General features: G+C 37.5%; 1 protein-coding gene across 5 annotated transcripts in view; it reads right to left on the reverse strand.

Annotated features, from left to right (window-relative positions):
* WNT5B (Wnt family member 5B) overlaps positions 1–22,588 on the reverse strand; it is a 160,576-nt gene that overhangs the window by 86,567 nt on the left and 51,421 nt on the right. For 3 of the 5 annotated variants that reach the window (XM_007503823.3, XM_007503819.3, XM_007503821.3), the window contains exon 2: positions 5,940–6,039. The exons of 1 other annotated variant lie outside the window; for it this stretch is intronic. In XM_007503823.3, coding sequence (XP_007503885.1) covers positions 5,940–6,026 — 87 coding nt within the window. In that variant the 5' untranslated portion in view covers positions 6,027–6,039. Of the gene's footprint in view, positions 1–5,939; positions 6,040–14,586; positions 15,523–22,588 lie in introns of those variants that run through there. One more of the 5 variants, XM_007503820.3, reaches the window with a different exon arrangement.

Genomic DNA, 22,588 nt, shown 5'->3' on the forward strand with positions numbered 1-22,588 from the left:
CTGATCTCTGTTTCAATGGCTTTCAATGTTCCAGTTTGGCAACTGGAGCTAGGCTCTGGACAGAAGCAGTCCCTCAAACTAAAACAAGTAAAGAGTAGTAAAGAGAAGACCTGGAATAAGCACTGAGGAAAGAGAGTGTTTAGTGGTTTCTTTTGTAATTTGTAATGTTTAATAAACAATGTAACCAGTAGAAATTGCTTGCCTACACACCATAAATATACAGGGTCAAGATTGTACTGGGAAATTTCCTAGATGTAGGGTGAGTAGATTTTTCCTATACTTTTTCAAATAAGCAGGTACATATGTCATCTTCTCCTGCTCTAGGCTGAGAATCAGCAGGCTTTGTTTCTTGTACAGCCTCTTGAAGGAATTCCCTTGGCAGAGTAAATGGCTAGTGCCTTTGAGCATAGGTTGGAGACCTTGATGACAGCACTAGGTTGATGGCTCAAGTATAGCACCACCTGTTGGGCAAAATGATAAACTGTGTTACCTTGCTAGTCAATGGTCAAGAGACATGCCATCTTCCTGTGGCCAGGGTGGGATGCTGCTCCTACTGTAGCTCCTCAAATGGCATCTTGGATACCCAGCAAGTGCAAGCACAAGCTGAACTATAAAAAAATGTTAAGTATTGTCATGGAATCTATCAATTCCTATTTCAGTTGGAAAATGTTATAGTGAATAGAGTGCTGGGTTTGGAGATAGGAAGTGCTAAGTTCAACTTCCCTCCTCTAACATTTATGAACTGTATGGCCCTGGGAGAGTCTGTTAACCTCTGAGACTTAAGGGGACTCCTTAAGACGTTTTAATTATGCCCTAGGTAGCTATGTATGCAGTTACTAAAAAGAATTTCCCACACTGGGAAGTTCCTGGATAGATGAAATTATAAATTCTTTTAGTTCTATGTAAAGGGATATGTTAGAAGACCATCACCTTAGTTTTTCTAAGACTTTAAGAATCTGAAATTTCATTATCCTGAGTACTTCTTTGACCAATTTAGAATACAACACTTTAATGATTTCCTTCATAATTTTTTTATGTTTAATAAACCATGTCACCAAAGGAAAATGCTTAGTCATTGCCTTAACGTATGATCTGAAAGTGTTGTTGTTGTCAGAAATATTTATCACCTTTACCATGTGTCAATCATAAAGATGTGGTCCCCTTACCAGAGAGAAAGAAAAAGTTTTTGATGGGAAAAGAAGATGTATGCACAGGCAGAGAACTTAGTGTAAGGGTGAATCAAATCATATCCCAAGGACATTTGTGGCTAAAACTGGAAGGAGAAAAACAAATAGAAATTAAATGGAATAGAACTGCTGACACTTCTATGAGGATCTAGTCTCACCAGAAAAGATAATGAAACGTCATATCTGGAACTCAGCAACTCCAAGTGTACTATATGAGGAGAAATTAAAATGGCATTTAAAAAAAGCAATTAGGAAGAATTTGGCTGTTTATAACAATAACTATGCTTTTTGTTACAAAGGATGGCTTGCAGGGAGGGGAGATGAATTAGTGGGGAGTGAGAGATGCAAAAAAAAGAAATAAAAGGTAATAAAACATTTTTAAAAATCAAGGAAATAAAAATAAGTTCAAGGGATCACAAATAAGGCAATTATTAGAAGTTTGTATGTCAGTTTTATATGTGAGCCCATTTTTATTCTTTGAAAATTGGAATGTTTGTGTTAAGTTTTATCATTAAAAAGATTTTTTTTTTTGCTTAAAAGCTGTCTGCACCTAATGAAATATACTCTGGAAATTTAATAATGAATTGGAATATTTTTTGGGAAATGATTCTCCTTTTGGCCCATATGAAAATTTTGATTTTTTAAACTATAAAACCACCTTTCCCCCAGGCTTTGAAATGGGTTGGGTCCTCCCTTCTTTTCTATAGGTGGAAAAACTGGCAGGGTGGAAACCTGTTCCTTATTTATCTTTTGTGTGAATTAAATATTTGGGGGACCTCCAACCCAGTCCAATCCAGGAAAAGACTCACCATAGGAGTCACAGAGTCATGTGTCTGCCAGCATGGTGCCAAGGAGGTCAAGAAATATAACCATGAAGGCCACTGGTCAATTAAAGTATCCAGGGGAAGATCTTAGACATGGTTTGAAAAGCCAGCCTAGAAGCTCAGTCTTCCTCTTGGCTTCCTTCCCATTCCTGGGTCCCTGGTCTTGCTCTTTCTCTGAGTTTTCTTGGTAACCGGTCATCTATCTGGCCATCTCTGGCAAGCAGAGATGGGGTGAAATCCAGGATCTGATCTTACTTTAAGTTAAAAAGACTGAAAACCTTATTTTTATCTTTCTTTATCTTTACTAATAAATATTTATAAATTTAGTATAAAATCACCAAAATTAATTTTTATTTATAACATTGTAAACTAGGGCTTGATTAGATAATGAAATTGGCTAGGCAGCTGCCATATTGGGGGAAGTATGCAACCACCACATGGCAGGGGGCAAGAGGGCTTCTTGTCATCTTCCTAAGACCCACCTCTGCCTGGGATCAATGGTAAGGGAGGAGTTGAGGTCTCTGAGGCCACTCCTTACATATCTACTCTCCAAACAGAGATATCTTAAGGAGGGACTGAATGATGATGGCAGAAAGAATATATATATATATATATATATTGGCTTGCCTGACAGGAAGTCAAATCTTTTTTGTCTAGTCACTTGCATTTTTACCCCTCTCTCCTGGCCACTATCTCTCTCCTAGCTCAGACTAGCTGCTGATTTTCCTCTTGCTTAAACTTCTAGCCAGCTCTCCTGCCTAACTTTTGATTTTGCTCAGAATTTGGGGCTCTCTATTCTCTCTCTGGCCCAATCTGGCTTTTATTGGAACTATGAGGGAGTCCATTGGTTAGCTGGACCTTCTTGAGCTGCAGACTAATAAATTGATATTTTAAAACTAAAAATATAGCCTCCAGAGAATTTAATTTGTTAGAAGTAGCAAACCATGAATCAGGAATTTGAATTACTCTTTCCTTCCTTTCTTCCTTCTTTCTTTCTTTCCTTCCTTTCTTCCTTCATTCCTTCCTATATTTCCTTTCAAAAATATTTGGCCAAGTGTGGAACATTTTTTCCTCAAGGAGTAAAAATTTTTATCATTTGTTTCAATACACAGAAGAAATATATACAAAGTAGGCAAACCAGCTTAGCTGAAGCAGCAGGACAGCCTGTGGAAGAGACAGATGACAGCTTGTGCCAGGCTTGAACCATCCCCATATCCACCTTAACTGCCTTCTTCCTTTGAACCTTGATGGATACAATCTGTTCCCCCAAACTACCAGATCTACTTGTAGCCCAGTCACCATAGCCATCATTGAAGGAGGAAATCATTCTGGAGAAGGAGCTCATTTTTTTTTATCACTATGCAAAACCAAATGCCATCAAAAGGCAGATAGTCACAAAAGCCCTAGGCACAGCAGATTCTAGCCCAGACTTCATGGTCAACATCTAGGGAGCCAGCTCCTACGATGAAGGACTCAGGCATTCTCACTGATTGCAACCTACAAGGAAGGTAAATCAGCTTAGCTGAAGAGAGATAGAAAGGAGCAAAGACCAGGCAGATCAAACCACCACTACCACTTTTACCAACATCTCTCCCTAGACCCTAATGGAGACAGTCCAGAACCCTAAACCCAAGAACTCTGAGAATGGTACTACTTTTAGCTCAGTCCTCAGCCATCACCCTGGGAAGCAATCCTAGTGCAAATACTTCCAACTGCTTTTGCTTTTGCCAGTGCTATAGGCACATCTATTAAAGAACCAGAAAGGAAAGTTCTTGCCACCACAGTCCTTGGCACTGTCAACATCAGAAATTTGTTTGATTTTATCCATGGAAATGACATTGAAGAAGAGGCATTACCATCTGCTTTGCTGCTGTACCTTAATGACCATGAGACTCACAGTTAAATTCTTCCATATGTGTTGCTTCCTTCATTAGAATGCGAACTCTAAGAGTAGGGACTGTCTTACTTTACTGTTTCTATCCCTAGCACTTAGAATAGTATTTTGTACATCGTAAATCCTTAATAAGTGTTTGACTCGTTCATTCAAGAAGAAAAATTCGGGGGCAGTTAGGTAGCATAGTGGATAGAATGCTAGGTCTTGGAGGACCTAGATTCAAATATGGTCTCTTGGATACTTCCTCGCTATATGACCTGGGCAAGTCACTTAACCAAACCTCTTTGCCTAGCTCTTGCCCTTCTGTCTTAGAGTTGTTACTAAGACAGAAAGTAAAGTTTTGCTTTTTTTTTTAATCAATGCTGGAGGTCAAATAATTTTAAAGTCAAACAGGGACCAATGTTCAAGAGAAGTCAAAGGGAAGTATGTAAAAAAAAAGGGGAAAAAATCATGTTACCAAATTATTACCAAAATAATAAGCAACCATGAAGACCTCCTCAGCTCCCAATTTTCGAGCCTACTTTCTCATTTCTGTAATGTCTATAGATTCAACAAAAGTTTAAAAAAATGAGAAGAAAGCAGACTTCTCTAATTAATTTTCTACAGACTTTGCTTTTAACAGTTATATTTGGCAGAGAGGAAAAGAAAATACAAAGTAAACAACTTTGTTTATTGTTTACTAATTTTAAAAAAAGGAATATGATTCTGTGGAGAAAAATGCAGAACTTAACATGTCTCAAAATCATAAAAGTTTCTTCTATAACATGTGAGCATCATAAGCCTGAGCATCTGCATTTACAGGGACAGCAAACAGGGGCATATGCTGAACAAAAACATTTGTGACTGTCATAGATAACATGTGCCAGGTTCAATAGAAGAGGATTGCCCTAATGATGGATAGAATCTACAGATGTTTTTGTTTGCAGGTGATATTGTGTTGCCTCCTCAAAGAAATCTATGGGAATTCAAAAGAGATTGGCCTCGATAGCTAAATAGGAGAAATAAAATAGATCCCAAATACGTATTGCCTCTCTTAGGACACACAGTTGAATAGGTAATTCATTGACTTAATCTTGGAAAAGCACTAAAGAATTTGGCCTCAGAATGAAATAGAAGGAAGACATTGAACTAAATTGCATTGAAGAAATTACACAGCTCTTTAAATGATCTCAATCCGTTCATCTGTTCCCAGTTACAAAACGCCATCATTTTAACACTGATATTCTCCTAACAGTACTACATGGTTTTGAAAAACCATAGCTTCCAAAGAATCACATTCACAGGTAATACAAAAGCATGTTGGGAAAAAAAATCAAATGCAACCTATTTCCAGTGGTCAATTTTATTTGCAGGAGGACATAAATAGGACACAAATAGAGTGCTGGGCTTAGTCAGGAAGACCTGAATTCAAATTCTACTTCAGAAACAACCAGTGTGATCCTGGCAAATTACTTAACATTCTCTCAGCTTCAATTCTCTCAAATGCAAAGTAAGGGAGTTGGATTCAATGGCCTCTAAGAGCCCTTCAAGCTCTAAATCTCCATTCCTATAATTCTAGGTATTAAAATAAGGTGGGCCAGTCACATATCAAGAATGAAGGATAACTGATGGATTATCTAAGTATTGCACTGGTACCTACCAAATGTTAAAAGGACCACTGAAAGGTGGAAAAACATGGACAAGAACCATATAGGATAAGAAAGTATGGATAAGTTTCAATCCACACTGTAGAAGGGATAGTAGCTATATCTAGATCATGTTTCTACTAGTTTATTTAGTACTAGCAATAATTATTGTAATAATTCAATGAATTTGTGTATTTCCTCCATTGGTAGAGACAACAGCCTATCCATATATTCTCCTCCTATTTCATTCTCATTTATGATCCTTCACAGACGTCTTCCTCCAGATGTTTCATGATTCCTATATACTAGTCTTCACTCTTGCTATATGACTAACCCACCTCTTTTTCCAATAACACATTTCCTTTCTAATAGCATTGTTGGAAATATGCTAAAGACTATTTGCACCTACCATGCATCTTTCCATTGCTCTCTGGGTCATCTGCAGCTTTACTTCTTTGATGATTGTGGTGTTCAAATATACACAGCCATACATCATCAGGAAAACATTTCTGTTAGAAGAATAAGTGTTTTATGTCAATGAGTAGTTTGGGGTTACTGAAAGAACAGGTCAATCCAGACAACTCCTATTTATTCTGATCCCAGCTCACTGCCATTTAGAGATAACGAATGTACTGAGGAATTATTTCAATTAGTAGCTCATTCAATAGCAAGTCTGAACAAATAAGCACCTTTCATCCATTTATTTTCCTTGCATAGATGTTTCTCTACTGTCTCTTCTGAAAAAATCATGAACATCATCAAGGAAATCCTGTAATGTTCTGGAGCTTGATGTAAATAATATAATATCATCTGCAAACAAGCACATCACATCTGGAGAACCGTACCATTCTTAGGGAATCCCTCTTCTATTTAGATCTTTTAAAAGTCCACAACAGTGGTGAAAACCTCATGCCAATCTTTCTGAAGACCTTCTTTTGGCTCCACTGCTTTTTGCTGGTTTTTATGTTTTTATGGTTTTTAAGCACTGTGGAGTGCTTACGGCGTGTTGGAGCACAAAAGACAACACGGCCATCCAATGCAGCTGAGGAAGTCTCCAGGTGTAACGACTTTTCGTGCCACTGGACCCAGGCTTCCAACGCCGAGAGAGTGGGACTATCTCTGTGCATCGACTTCTCCACTTAAATCTTCATGCACAAGTGTCTTTGTGCACAAAAACGCACAAATTACCGAGAGATTACTACTACTACTATGGAATAGTACTTGTAATCTTTCACCATCTTCCTCTTATTGTTTAATACCTGACTTTGTATTCTAAAATAGTGTTTCTCTTGGCTGCCATGTCTCGGCAAAAATGTCAGGTGTTTGCTGGTTGAAACTGGTTCCAGGCTCTTTTGGCCTCCTCACTGTAATGATTGCTTTATCAGTTAACTTTTGCTGGGACTGGAGATAATAAAAGTTAATATCTTTGTGTTTTTTTTATTTCTTTAGTTTGGGATACAGATAGTAGTTTTGTACAGATAAAATTTAAACTAATCCAAATGTTCTCATCTTCTTAAATTTATTATCCTTTCCTCTAATTTGATACTGATTTTTTTTCTTTAAACCCTTACCTTCCGTCTTGGAGTCAATACTGTGTATTGGCTCCAAGGCACAAGAGTGGTAAGGGCTAGGCAATGGGGGGTCAAGTGACTTGCCCAGGGTCACACAGCTATGATACTGATTTTGACTTTTGTTCTAACTAGTCAATGGCTTGACTTCACTGACAATTATCTTATGACTAAACATGTTAGTATCCATTTCCACAAATTGACTAAGTTAGGGTGGGCATTACTAACAGGAAGTCTCTAAGTCAGAATCAGGATACAACTGAGGTAGTAAGCAGGTGGATAGTTCAGTATAGTGAGTGGCCCTTTTTCTATACATAAAAGACCAGAACTGTGATTTAATTGACGTAGGGAACTGATGAATACAGAATCTCCTTCTGCTTATAGGTCTGCACCTTTTCTGCATTTTACAGCTGCCTAGGACACTGAGAGGCCAAGAGACTTGACTGGGATCGCACAACCATCATGTTTCAGAATCAGGGCTTGGACGCAGGTGTCCTAGTATTGAGGCCAGCTCTTTATCCACTATACCTCTTTGCCCTGTACATAATAAAATAATACTGAGAGGGATTATTAGCTATAAAATTTGCTTTTATAGGATCACAAGACTTAGAGTTGGAAAGGATCTTAGAAACCAGCTAGTCATCTTGCTTTATATAAATGCTAATTACTTATTATTTCCCATGGATTCAATTATCATTTCTTTCTGATAAATCTCAGATCTGTTTATATGGCTCTAATTTCTTTCTTTTTTTTTAAACATTATTTTATTTGGTCATTTCCAAACATTATTCATTGGAAACAAAGATCACTTTCTTTTCCTCCCCCCTCCCCCTCCCATAGCCGATGCACGATTCCACTGGGTATCACATGTCCTTGATCCAAACCCATTTCCATGTTGTTGGTATTTGCATTAGAGTGTTCATTTAGAGTCTCTCCTCAGTCATATCCCCTCTACCCCTGTAGTCAAGCAGTTGCTTTTCATCGGTGTTTTTACTCCCACAGTTTGTCCTCTGCTCGTGGATAGTGTTTTTCTCCTAGATCCCTGCAAATTGTTCAGGGACATTGCATTGACACTAATGGAGAAGTCCATTATGTTCGATTGTACCACAGTGTATCAGTCTCTGTGTACTTTCTTTCCTAACCTCCAGTCTCTCATCTCCAACTGCCCAATGGACATCTCAGGCTGGACAAACTACTGATGTCCAGTAGGCATCTATCTAAAACTTAACATGCCTAAAACTGAACTCCACTAACTTGCTATCAAAGGGAATCATGACCCTCCCACTCCACCCAGACTCACAATTTCATCCTCCTCCTCAATTCCTCACTTCACCCCCCCCACCCACCCCCAATCCAATCTATTGCAAAGCCATGGGCATTCCACCTTCAAAACATCTCTCATAGATTCCCTTTTCTCTACTCTGATACTGCATTCACGCTGGTACACCCATGTCCTCAAAGCCTCCTACCTGGGTGATCTCTCTGCCTCATCTATCCCACAGGAGGCTCACCTGCACATAGCTATCAAAATGATCTTCCTAAAGCACAAGGCTGACCATATCACCTCCTCATTTAATAACCTCCAGGGACTCCCTATTATCTCCAAGATCAAATATGAAATCCTTTGTTCATCTTTTAAAAATCTTTATAGCCTGGCTCCTTCCTAGCATTCCAGTTATGTCACACCCCACTCCCCTCCTGGTACTCAGTGATCCAGACACTGGCCTTCTTGCCATTCCTCCCTTAAGACTCCTCCTGACTTCACACTTTGTTTGATGACTATCCTTCGCTCCTGAAAGTCTCTCCTTACTCATCTCCTGGCTTCCTGCAAGTCCTAGCTAAAATCTCACCTTTTACAAGAAACCTTTGCTTATCTCCCTTAATTTAGTGCTTTCTCTTTATTGATTATCTCCAAGTTAGTGTATAAATACACATACATGAAAAACATACCCCAAAACATATATATGTAAACACACATATATCTTGTTTGTTCATAACTGTTTACATGCTGTTTCTCCATTAGACTGTGAGCTCCTTGAAGCCAGGGACTATTTTGTTGTCTCTCATTGTATCCTCAGTACAGAGCACATTGTAGCTTGGCACATAGTAGGTATTTTAACAAAAGCTTATCTTGACTCAAAACCTTGAGTTCTTATCATTTATTTATTATCATATGATTTATTAAATAAATCATGCCTATCTCAAAACACATATTTCTAAGTTTCCTGCTAGATACATTCCTATATCATTCCCCTCCTAGGAGGGGAAGTGAGGTGAGAGAAGGAAAGATTAGCAAGAATTATGGCACAAGCATTCTGAAAATATGGAAATAGGTCAAGAAGAGAGACTGAGAGGTCAGCAGTCTATGTAGCATGGGGAGATGACATGAAAATCAGCTATTGAAGAGCTACAGTTTCTAAGAGAAAGATACATCTTGCTGCTTATTATACCAGTTGTTACAATAAGAGAAAACAAAGGAGAAAAGAGGGAAAACAAGGAAGAAAGGAGAAAAAAAAGTTTATGTAGAGCATGACTTAGGACAAGGAAACAGCTAGGTAGTAAAATGGCTAGAGTACTAGACTTGGAGTCAGAAGACCTGAGTTCAAATTCTACCTCAAACACAATCTGTATGACCCTGGCCAAAGCACTTAACCTCTCTCAAGCTCAGTTTCTTCATCTATAAAATGAGGATAATAGTACTTAATTCCCAGGGTTATTGTGAGGATCAATTTCTAGTCTTGACTATATTTGTATGACTATGAAAATATCTGTAAAGTGCTTTGCAAACCTTAAAGCACTATATAAATGCTAGGGTTTTTTTTTATTATCTAACACATTAAATTATGAAAAAAGCAGAAATATTTCACTTAAAGAGACTGAAACTCCCTCCCTAGGTTCTGCTTTCCTGCTTGACAGCTAGAATCAAAGCTTGATCATTCCCAAAGACAGCCTAGCTAAGATGGTTATGCTATTAATATTTTTCGTTTATTAAAAAGATTTTGGTAAGGGTACCAGTAAATAAGACCAACAACTTAAAATTCCTGTCTGGGTCTTCGGCCATGAGTTCTTATTTGGAAACATATCAGCCAAGCACATGCCAGGCCACTCTAAATTATATTTGCCCTGATTATAGGATTTTTGAGTCCCAAATTAGGGGAATTTTGAAAGCATATAAAAAGACAAGGGGAATGGAAAATTAAACACTTGGAAAGAATCAATATTGGGTCAGACATGTTCAGTATTAATATAGAATGGTTTGTTTTTTCTTTGAGAAGATGTACTTTATTTTTTAAAATATTTTTCCTTCTATTTTTTGTTATATGGAGAAATACTTTTTAACAATTGTTTTTGACATTTTCAAATTCAGATTTTCTCCCTCCCTAATGCACCCCCAGGTGGCGAAATAGTCTCATGTGGTAATGCCCATTCTTCTTTGTGATAAATATTTCCATATTGCTTATATCAGGGTAGAAGACACATCACCTAGAATGTTTTCTACAATGAAAAGTTTTCAACAGCACAACTTTACAGTTGATATGAAAGATACTATGCTAAGACAATCTAGTGTCCTACTAAATGAGAAACAGCAAGCCTGAATAGTAACAGAGAGCTAATCAAGCTTCCTTACATTTGGGATTTGTGCCTGATTTTGCATTTTATTTTATTTATTTATAAAACCCTTACCTTCCATCATAGAATCAATACTATATATTTGTTCTATGCAGAAGAGCAGTAGGCAATGGGAATTAAGTGACTTGCCCAGGGTCACATAGCTAGAAAGTGTGAAAGGGAGGTCCTGGTTCAAATCTGAACAGACTCTTCCCAGCTTTGAGATCCTGAGCAAGACACTTAGCCCCCATTGTCCAGCCCTTACAACTCTTCTGCCTTGGAGCCAATATGTAATATCAATTCTAAGACAGAAGATAAGAATAAAAATCCATGAAATAATTCTTGGATATTTATTAAATACCCTCTATGTGCTATGCTAGGCACTGGGAATAAAAAGAGAGAAAGAGCCCCAAATCATCAAAGACCTCACATTCCATGGAGATTATATGAAATCCTTGTATCAAATAAAAGGTCAAAGGGTCCAATGGCCAGAATACTGGACTTGTAATCAAGATGACCTGGATTGAAATCCTACCTCTAATGTTTACTAACTGGCTAGAGGTAAATCTCTCTAAGCCTCAGTTTGACTCATTCTCTAGAAAGAGGAAGCTGCAGTTGATGGTTCCTAAGGATCTTTCTAGATCTAATCTACAATTCTCTGATTTATCTGAACAGTCACACAGTATATTTCTACCATCATTCTCTTTTATAGACAGTGATATTCTCAAGACAACAACTCATGCTCTTGGAGTTATCCAGGATACTCCTAACATAAGGATTCTAATTTTCATGTTTGACATTTTTACTTCTTTCAAGTTCATTTCACTACTAATGAAATTGGTTCCTTAGGGCTAAGTGAAGAACACAGCTTCACTATTCTTAAAAAGGTTTTCCTTTACATTTTTTATATTAAAAAAGGTTCTGAAAAACATCTTTAATATACATTTCTTTTAAATTTTTAATTAATTTAATTTAAATTCCACATACAAAGTAGAAGAGAAAAAAGAAGACTGTTCCTGAGGTTGCCTGTTCTACTTCTATATATCTCTAATTGTAAGGTTTTACCTTACATTAAGGCAATATTGGCCTCTCTGCCACATTCATGAATAATCCTTCTACCAGGAGACAGCTCTTCGAATACTTGAGGAGAGTGGTCATGTCTGCTGCTACATTTTCTTCCATGGCCTGAGGTCTGAGACTTTCACAGATCTTTCTGGATAAAAACAAACTACAGCCAAAAGCAAGGGATAAACATATTGGTATTACTAAAAACTGTATATATTGATTTAAAACATTACAAATCTTTATATTTATTCTAGGATATTTTGAGGTATTATCCAGCTGGTCATCATATCTCAGCAAGATTAATGCATCTTGCATTTTTAAATGTATTTTAATAATTGAAAAAATGGAGATATGGAGAAGCTACATGACTAGTTTTCTGTCAAAGAACTAATGTTTTGTTGAACTGAATTGAAATTGATGATAGATTCAAGAAAGAATACCAATAGTGCAATCTGTCCACACTATATTCTTGAAGAAATTTTCTGTTGTAATTAATTCCCTTGGTATTTTGTATATTTTTTAATGTTCAACACTCATTTTTTATATTCAATGACATCACCAAGGGAATTTTATCACATTCCTATGGCTCAGAACTGGCAAAGAAAGGTATAGGCCACATGGCAAAGAGAGAATTAGAATTCAATTCTATTTATTCAGTTATGTCTTATTTCCTTTCTATTAATTATCTGAAAGATTAATGCCATCTATTCATTATCAGATTCATAGCTAACTACCTTGTAGGAAGTAGTTTTAGCTTCAGATAGTTTCAGAGAGTCAGTGAGATACTGCATTGGGCACTAAGCAAACATCTGGGTAAAGTGCTGGGCAGCCAAATAGCAACAAAACAGCTGGATACCATATGTGAACCTAAAACCTCCATAGTCAACAATTCCCATTACTCTATTTTCAGACACTTCCACACCTTCAAAGGCTTTCGACCCTCTTTTTCTGCCAAGATCACTTTGCTCATTTACTCCTTTCCCCCTACCTCACTTCCCTATTCTGCCCAGGTAAATAATCTCATCCGCCTTCTCTGTTCCTTCCTCTCACCTACAGCTCTGTTATCCTCCTTTCCCCATTTTAGCTTACACCTGGAAACATTTTTCCTTTTCCTGCTTGTCCAATTGTTTCTCCAAAGACTCTCTGTGGAATTCATTTATACTGTAAAGGCTTCTAGTGGACTTCCTCTAACTGGAGGGTTTTTTTTTTTTTGAAATTTCCCCCCAAAGTTTCTCTTCACCAATGAAGGCTTCCCATTAATGCTAGGGTCAAAGCTTGATGATCAAATTTCCTTTATTAGTATAGCTTAAATTGGTTATGATCTCACTGAATTTTATAGCCAGTTCTTGCTTTCAGTTGAAGTTCAGAAATGTAACCTTGGCTAGCCTGGGTGGGGTGTGATGTGGAACCTGTTATTTTATAATTAAAGCCCTTCTGAAAACTCTTTTGCTGGGCAAGATTTCATCTTTAAATTTTTTTTTTCACCAAGGCTACTGAACATATTGGTAAAGCACCAAAAATCTTACAAGATATTTGAAAGTAGTTCCAGTTAAAGTTAGAATGAACTAAGGTCTTTTTTTAATGAGTTAACTTCACAGTGATATCAGATTTCCAATAGCTATGAGTTTCATCTTCTTCATCCACAAAATGAGATCTCTAAGTCTTTTCCAAGAATCTATGGTTCTATGATTATAGGGATGTAGGATCTTAGAATAGAAGGGTGGTGGTCATTCAGTCCAAGTCCTCTACCCATTAGTGAATTACCTTGAAAAACATCCCAATAAGTGGCTGTCCACTCTCTTCTTGAATGTCTCCAGTGGCAGAGAAACTCACTACCTCATAAAGCAGTTCATTCCATTTTTAGACAGCTTCGATTGTTAAGAAATCCATTTTCATACTGAGTCAAAACCTGTATTCTATAAGTTCCACCCTTTGGGCTGGTTTCTATGACTAAGGTAGTGTGGGGAGAAAAAACCCAGCAAATAAATAAGCTAAAAAAGCCTTTCCTCAAAATAACATGCAGTGGGAAGACTCGTACGAACTGACACAGAGTGAAGTAAGCAGATCCAGGAGAATGATATACACAATGACTACCATAATGTAAATGAAAAGAACACTAAAAGGAAGCCAAACTCTGAGTAATTATAGAGTAATTATAATGACCAATCTTGGTCCTGGAAACAAATGATGAAACTCATTCTCCTTCCTTTTGGCAGAGAATTGGAGGGAATATGGGTGTGGAATGTTATATGTTCTGTCAGATGTGGTCTGTGGGGTAGTTGTTTTTGCTTAATAATTGCTTACTTTTGTAGCATGGAAAGAATAGGGCATTGTTCCTACCAGTCAGGTATCAGAGACAAGCGAGGCATCGATACTTCCCCAAGATGTCACACAAGAAATAGGTGTGTGTGTCTGTGCGACTTCTCAGGGCAGATCAAACACCTTACTTGTTTCTAGGCTTGCCTTACTCATTCCAACTTGCTCTCACTCTGGCAGGTCTAAGTTCCCAAAGGTAGACCATCACAATTCTTACATTCACTTTCTCTCACAGATTCACCCTTTTGGGACAGAATCGTGTTTCCCTGCTTCCTACTCTCACTCTTCAGCCCCTTTATAAGGTGTTTTCTAGCTTGGTTTCTGCCTCCACAGCTGGACTCTCACAAGATAACACACCCACGCAATGTATGATATTTAAACAAAAAGGCACTCCCCAGAGCAATGCCTCTAGATGGTAAACCTCGCCATTTACTTAATGTGGCAAAAGAAACATTACAGATACCATATGCAAACACTAAACCACATTGTAATACTCACATGTATTCAGATCGGACTCTTCCACCAAGCCCCTCAAAAGCTAGGATGAAGAGTGGAGCCCTACGTCTAAGCACCTAGCAAGGAAGCACATGAAGAAGGAGCACTCATATGCTTAGGTTAATTCCCTCCTCTGGGGAGCTGCCCATTCAGGAATCCTTTACCACGGGACACGACTTCTGTGCTTGCTTGACTCTCTTCAGCTGGGGAAACCCCTTCCTCCTCTTTCCTCAAACAGGGCTTTTTAAAGCTCTTTTAGTGAGCCATCACCCTTAAAAGGGCATTTAGAAAATGTGTTTCTCTTTAAGCCACAGAACTGCAAAGCTTATCAGTTTGGCTCTCTCTGGGCTGTACAGACCAGATCAGCCTGACTTCTTCACTGTCACATTCACTGACTGAATGCTGTGCTGTCCAGTCCAGTCAGCTCACCAGAATACCAAAGCAGGTGCAAATATCCTGCTCTGCTTTTCCTTCTTAAGCCTGAAATGGCAGCAGAGAGCAAGGAACCCTAATGGAAAGTGTCACCTTTCATGATGGGTGGTGCTGAAGGGCAATAGTTCTCACTAGAACTCCTAGAAAAAGTCTCTGTCAGCCTCAGAAGCTTCCTAACCGTGTGACCCTGGACAAGTCACTTAACCCCCATTGCCTAGCCCTTACTGCTCTTCTGCCTTGGAGCCAATACACAGTATTGAAGGTAAGGGTTTAAAAAAAAAAAGAAAGCGATGGAGAAAACCCTACTGAAAATTGGTTATTAAACATTTGCCAGCATGCTGCTGCCCACAGAATAGCCTTTTAGCTTTTCCTTCTCTTTCTAGCTTTAATTCTTTTCTTCCTGAGATTGGGAATATAACTTCCTGAAGCTGTTCATATTAGGAGGAAATAACAGACATAGAAAAGGAAACAACATGGAGAAATAAAAAGTAAAGATTTTTTTTTTCTAAAAAATATGAACTTGATACAGAAATAACTCAGAATCATTAGAAAATTGAGGAAGAAGAAACAGCTATGGGCATATGGACAAAGCTTGAAGATACCATATGAAATTTAAAAGTTAGAAGATAACATAAAATGTTTTTAAAAATCAGGAGAGAGAGGACTGGTGAATTTCGAGGGAGTAAAATCTCCTACTATCTTTCCAGTATTCTTCTACCTTCCTTCTTGCAATATATTCTTCAATCCAGTGGTACGGCACTATTAAAGTTTTAGCTTTCAATTTTGCATAATTTCTCTGGCTATCTCCCATATCTAAAATGCCCTCCTTCCTTATCTCTACCTCCAAGCTTCCCTGGCTTTAAGTATCAACTAAAATTCCATTTTCTACAGGAAGCTTTTTCTAACCTCTTTTAATTCTACTGCCTTCCCTCCATTAATGAATTCCTATTTATTCTATATGTAGCTTGCTTGTACATATCTGTTTGCATATCATCTCCCTTTCCATTATACTATAAGCTCCTTGAGGGCAGGGATTATTTTTTTTTGCTTTTTTTTTATTCCTTCCCATTCCCTTAGCCTAATGCCTACACTTTATAAATGTTTATTGGTCATTGAGAAACTATATCAGCTTCACAGGGTACAATTACAATCTCTAAGCAGTGCCTTCCTAGTTAGATATAGAGAGATGGAAATCGAGATAGCAATAGAGAGAGATAATAAAGATGGAGATCCATTTTTAGTATCTTTCCTAATGTTCTCTTCTACATCAGCACCTGCCTTTTGGACAATTTGAACTGGATATCCTAGAGACATCTTAAAACCAAACTCAAAATATCATTCCTCTCAAATCTACTTCTTTCCCATACATCTCTATTATTGTTGTGTAATTTGAAAATCTTGAACCCTTGGACTTCATCTTCCAGAATCCTTTTCCCTTCATCCCCTACTTGTATCTTTATGCATTAAAAATAAGTTGTAGCTCTGCCCTACGGTCTCTCTCTTCTCTTGTAACCGTGGCTGAGTTAGCTCCCTTTTTACTCTAGCTTTTTATTTTAGTTATTATTATTACTACTACTAATAATCTTATTAAGTATAATGTTTGGAGTTATTGTATATTAATTTTTAAGCTTACATTGTCAAGGGTACCACTATCCTTCCAGACACATGAGGTCACAATTCAGGATCATTCTCAGTTCTTCACTCTTACTTAGTCCCCCTCTCCATTAGTTACCAAATATTGTCACTTTCATCTCTGTTACAATTCTCACACACACTGCCTCCTTTCCACTAACTCAGCCTCCAAATAGTCCAGGCTCTCTCATCACATATTACCTCCATTTTAGTCTGCCTACCTCAACCTTCTCTCCTCTCAAATTCACCTTCCAAACAGACACCCAAGTGATTTTTCCAAGACACTGAGCAAGTTACTCCTTAAACAACTCTACTGTCTTCCCAGGACCTCTAGGATCAAATATCAAGTCCTCTTCTTACCTCTCCAGTGTTCTTCACATTATTCCGCTCCATGCACTCTGTGGTACAACCATACTGACCTCCTCTATGCCACACACACACACCAGGTTGATTTTACTTTTTGTCTCTGTCTTTGCACTGGCTTTATCCCAACCTGGATGCATTTCTTCTTCACCTCTACCTTTTGGAATTCCAGGTTTCCTTCAAATGACACCTCTTTCATAAAGCTTTCCCTGATCTTGCCCTAGCCCTCCCCTCCCCATCCCCCTAGCTACTAGTACAGTCTCTGCACAAATTATTTTACATTCATTTTGTAAATAGCCATGTATACATACATATATGCATGCATGTGTGCACACAATCCCAAAGCATGCATATACATGCACACATATAAATATACACATATAACCATACATAGATGTATATATACACATGTTGAGAATATATATGTGCATATATATATATATATATATATATAATGCATGTAATCTCCCTAGCTAAGAACAGACACAGTTTCACTTTTATCTTCGTTTCCCAGCATTTAACACAGTGTTTACTGATTAAGTGGCTGAAAAACAAACTTTGTGGTCAGAAACCAAGATATCTTTTGAATCAAGGATCAGGTGGCTACAAGGAAAATAGTTTCTATCTGGAACCAAAGGTGGACTTAGGTCCCAGATACAAAGAATCTGTCCATAAGAAAATAAGATCCAGTACTGGGAGCAGAATAGGGGAAAATACAGACTAATAAGGAAGGACGGAAATACTCAACTGGGCAACTTAAATGTGAAAAAAAATGAAAGACTAGGTAAAGGTTAATTATTGCTTTAAATTGAGACACACTGTCTAAATATACAAAGACTGTTACTTTTGCATATTTGTAATTTTAAAGTTTGTCATCTTTTAGATTCTGGTTGAGTAATAAAGTAAAATAGAGATCCTTGCACAAGAAGGCAAATTGGACCTTCTGGCTTCTTGCCCAAAAGAAATAGGATAGGTAAAATGGGGTTGGATGCAAAGAAACAATGTATATTAAAATATACCCACATGGAAAAAATTCAGGAGTTAGAGAAGGAAACAGATCGTTTGGGCAAAAAAAAACAATCAAGGCAGAAATAGAAGCAATATTGTCATCAGAATGTACTACAGACTACTTGCACAAAAAGAAAAGATGATATGTTTGGGGAAAAGATCTCAATTTTGGCAACAAGTGATAAAGGTAGTGGTGAGGGCAGAAATGGGAACTCTCAATTATCTAGATATCTCCTGGAGATATTCTGCCAATGGCAGAATAGCTATCATTTTCTTGATTTGCTTTAATGGTCATTTCATTCTTCAAAAATAGAAAAACCAATAAGGGGGAAATTATGGAACTGATTTACCAACAACAAAAAGGAACCAGTTATTGAATTAGAAATAATGTGGACGTTGGGGCAAAATACTAAAACAAGAAGGCAAATCTAACCTCATGTAAAATCAAAGCTTAGTGAAAAAAGACTTATTCATTTCAACAAGCATTTATTAAGCACAATTGAGTGTGAGGATAAAAATATAATAGTAGAGTTAGAATGGATAAATCAATCAATTAGTCTGCCTTATGAACTTTATTGGGCAAAAGCATCTCTACTAAATCTGTTAATTGAATGACTAGGTCAAATATCCTAACCCACTTAAAATAACTACTTTGATGAGGTAAGAACACCTCTATTTAGTCAATTAATTGAACTAAAAAATTCATTTGGAAAAACAGAAGGTCAAGAATTTCAAAAGAATTAATGAAAAATGTAAAGGAAGGATGTTTAGCAGTACTATATTTTGAACTATACCATAAAGTAGTAATGGTCAAAACCATCTGGTACTGATTAAGAAATAGAAAAGGAGATCAATGAAACAGAACAGATATTCAACATGCAGTCATAAAAGATTACAGTAACCTTGTGTTTGAAAAAAGTAAAGATCCAAGTTTTTGGAAGAAGAATTCAATATTTGGTAAAAATTGTAGGGAAAAGTTTAAGGCAGTCTGGCAGAAACTAGATTTAGACCAATATCTTACACCATTTACCAAAATAAGATCAAAATGGATACATGACAGAAGCATAAAGGGATATATCATAAGCAAATTAAAAGAACAGTGAATATATTACCCATTAGATATATGGGTAGAAGGATTTATGAATAAACAAGAGCTCAAAGCATTGTAAGATGCAAAATGGACAATTTTAATATATTAATTTGAAAAGATTTTATACAAATAAAATGAATGTAGCCACGCCTAGAAGGGAAGAAGTAAATTGGGGGGGGGGATTTTTAATGGACAATTTCTTATATAGAGGTCTCAATCATTCCCCAGCTGATGATGTTAGGGGTCAAAAGATATGAACAAATAGTTTTTGGATGAAGAAATCAAAGCTATATATGACTATAGGAAAAATGAACTAAATTATTAATTAGATCAATGCAAATCAAAACAACTCTGAGATATCATTTCACACCTACCAGATTATCTAAAATGATAAAAGGGCAAAATGACAAATGTTAGAGAGGATGTGGGAAAATGAGACCATTAATATGCTGAGGAATCCTGAACTGATCTGATCATTTTGGAGAGCAATCTGGAATTATGCTCAAAGAGTTATAAAACTGTGTATACCTTTTGACCCAGAAATACCAATATTAAGTTTATTTCCTAAGGTGATAAGGGGAAAAAAAAGAAAAGAAACCTATATGTTCTAAAATATCTATAACAGTTCTCTTTGTGGTGGCAAAGAACTGGAAACTGAAGAAATACTCATAAGTTGGGGAATTGGGAGCTACTATTGAGTTGTAAGAAATGACAAATAGGTTAATTTTGGGAAAACATGGAAAGACATGAAATTATGAAGAGTGAAATGAACAGAATCAAGAGAACATTATATATCGCAACAGAAATATTGTTTGAAGAATGACTTGTGTATGACCACTTCCAGAGAAAGAATTGATAAACAGAAATAAATAAGGCATAATTTTATATACATGTATGTTTTTGTCAAATGATGCCTTTTCCAATGGGGGTGAGGGGAGGGAGAGAAGGAGGTAACTGGGTATTTTACTGTAAGAAATAAATAAATAAATAAATTTAAAGCATTAAACTAAGAGTGAAGAACCTAGTTAATCAAGTTGGGAAAGAATAGAGTGCTTCAAGCCACTAGATAAAATGAAATGATGGTACAAAGGAAATGTATTAGGGGACTCAGTCACATTATGTTGTCTTGTATACAATAGCAAGTCAGGTTTGAGTTCAGCCTTTCAGTGGTGAGCCATCCTAGAGGAGGAAAGAGTCCAGCCAAGTCCCTAAGTGGTGGGCAAGGGAAGAGGAAAGCTTCTTCTGCCTTCTCTTTCCATCTTGCCCAGGGGATGAGCTTGAGAATTTTGAAAGGCTCAACTTGTCTTTGGAATCCCAGAAGTATTCCTAGAAGAGCAGTGGCTAGGAGCATTGTCTGGCCCAGGAGCTGTAAACAAATGAGGTACATGGAGGAAAAGTAGCTTCATGGCTGAACCAGGAGTCCAGCAGATAGCTATTCCATGCCTAAGGCAACTTTATGAGGGCCCTCTAAAGGCGTTTAGGAATCAGGACCCATGGTTACCCCTTTTGTTATAGATGCTTTCCAAGCTGTAGCCCACTTTTCCCCTGAACTCTATTTGGACTTGTACAAAAGGGTGCCACTGGTTTGGGGAGATATTGATACCAACTTCTCTTACTAAACCATTCTATTAAATATCTATTTCTAAACACTAATTAAGTTCTACTGGCTAATTGATAGCTGATAATTGGAAACACATTGGGACAGGCAAGGTTTATGAATGATATAATACTAGATAATCACCCATAACTCTTCAGGTATGCCCCTAAAACCCCGAGAGGAGATCTATCTACATTCTAGGGACTTTATCCATGAGTTCTGTGATTAGGGGAACTTGGGGTGGAAGGAGAGTGAGTTTGAGAGTCTGTGCTACACAGAGGCAAAATGGAAAATGGCTCCTGCCTCAAAGAGCTTATGGTCAACCAGGGAATAATAACAGTTAAACACAAAGAAAAAAAAACAGGATTTGAGGAGGGATAAAGTTCAAAGAACTACAGCAATCAAGAAAGCCTTTCCATAGTGTGCAGCAACTAAGATGAGCCTTGAAGATAGTTAAGAGGTAGAGGTGAGGTGGCAGGACATGTATCCTCAGGTATGTGAGACAGCTTATGTAAAACTATCAAGGTGAGAGAAGGAATATCAAATTTAAGGAGCCACAAGTAGGTCAGTTTTTCTGGGGATCTGTGCAGGGGAGTAACATGTGATAAGTCTAGAAAGGTAGACTAGAACTTATGAAGGACTTTAAATTCCAAGATGAATCTATTTTATTCTAAAGACACTAGGGAGCCACTGATGATTCTTAAGCAGAAGAGTGACATGGTCAAGACATGTACTTTAGGGATATTAATTTTACAGATGTGGATTAGTGATGGAAAAGTGCTTCCAAACATTTTCCACGTATAAAGGGTCCACTAACATTCAATCACAAGGATACCTTTGAAGCATTCTGGATTTCTACAAGTCATCCTTCACTCTTTTCACATGATCATCCCATCTACTCTTCCTATTAACAGTGCATGCAACTCTCCACTGTCTCTTCTGTAATACTGATATTTAGTTTTTCAAATGGCCCAGATATACCCAGAGGTAACTGCTGAGCCATTACTGTCCTTTAGGAAAGAATTAGCAGAGATACCAGAATCTCTGAGAGAAAGGGAAATTGTGTACTGATTTGAAAGGAAGGAAGGAAGGAAGGAAGGAAGGAAGGAAGGAAGGAAGGAAGGAAGGAAGGAAGAAGGGAGAAAGAGAGAAAGAGAAAGAAAGAAAGAGAGAGAGAGAGAGAGAGAAAGAAAGAAAGAAAGAAAGAGAGAGAGAGAGAGAGAGAGAGAGAGAGAGAGAGAGAGAGAGAGAGAGAGAGAGAGAGAGAGGGAGGGAGGGAGGGAGGGAGGGAGGGAGGAAGGAAGGAAGGAAGGAAGGAAGGAAGGAAGGAAGGAAGGAAGGAAGGAAGGAAGGAAGGAAGGAAGGAAGGAAGGAAGGAAGGAAGGAAGGAAGGAAAGAAGGAAGAAAGGAAGGAAGGAAGAAAGGAAGGAAGGAAGAAAGGAAGGAAGAAACAAAGAAAGAATAAGCCTAGAATACTAACTCTAGGTTAGTGAACCTGACCTTGATTCTTGCTAAAATTCAATCTCAGAGGTGTTATTAAAAGGAAAGTTTGTGAACACCTAGAAAAGGAAGTGGTGATCAAAAAATGTCAGCATGACTTCATCAGGAACAGGTCATACAAGACTAACCTTATTTTCTTTTTTCACAGGATTATTAGTCTGTTTTTAGTCATTTTTCAGTTGTATCCAACTCTCGGTGGCCCCTTTTGACATTTTCTTGGCAAAGATGCTTTCAGTAATTTGACATTTCCCTCTTTAGTTCATTTTACAGATGAGGAAACTGAGGCAAACAGGGTCAAATGACTTGCCAGAGTCATACAAATAAGGGAATTAAAGGAAAAGAAATAAATATATTGGTCATATCTGAAAAATACTTGCTTCATT

This window comes from Monodelphis domestica, chromosome 5, assembly GCF_027887165.1.
Source record: "Monodelphis domestica isolate mMonDom1 chromosome 5, mMonDom1.pri, whole genome shotgun sequence".
Classification (NCBI taxonomy): Eukaryota; Metazoa; Chordata; class Mammalia; order Didelphimorphia; family Didelphidae; genus Monodelphis; species Monodelphis domestica.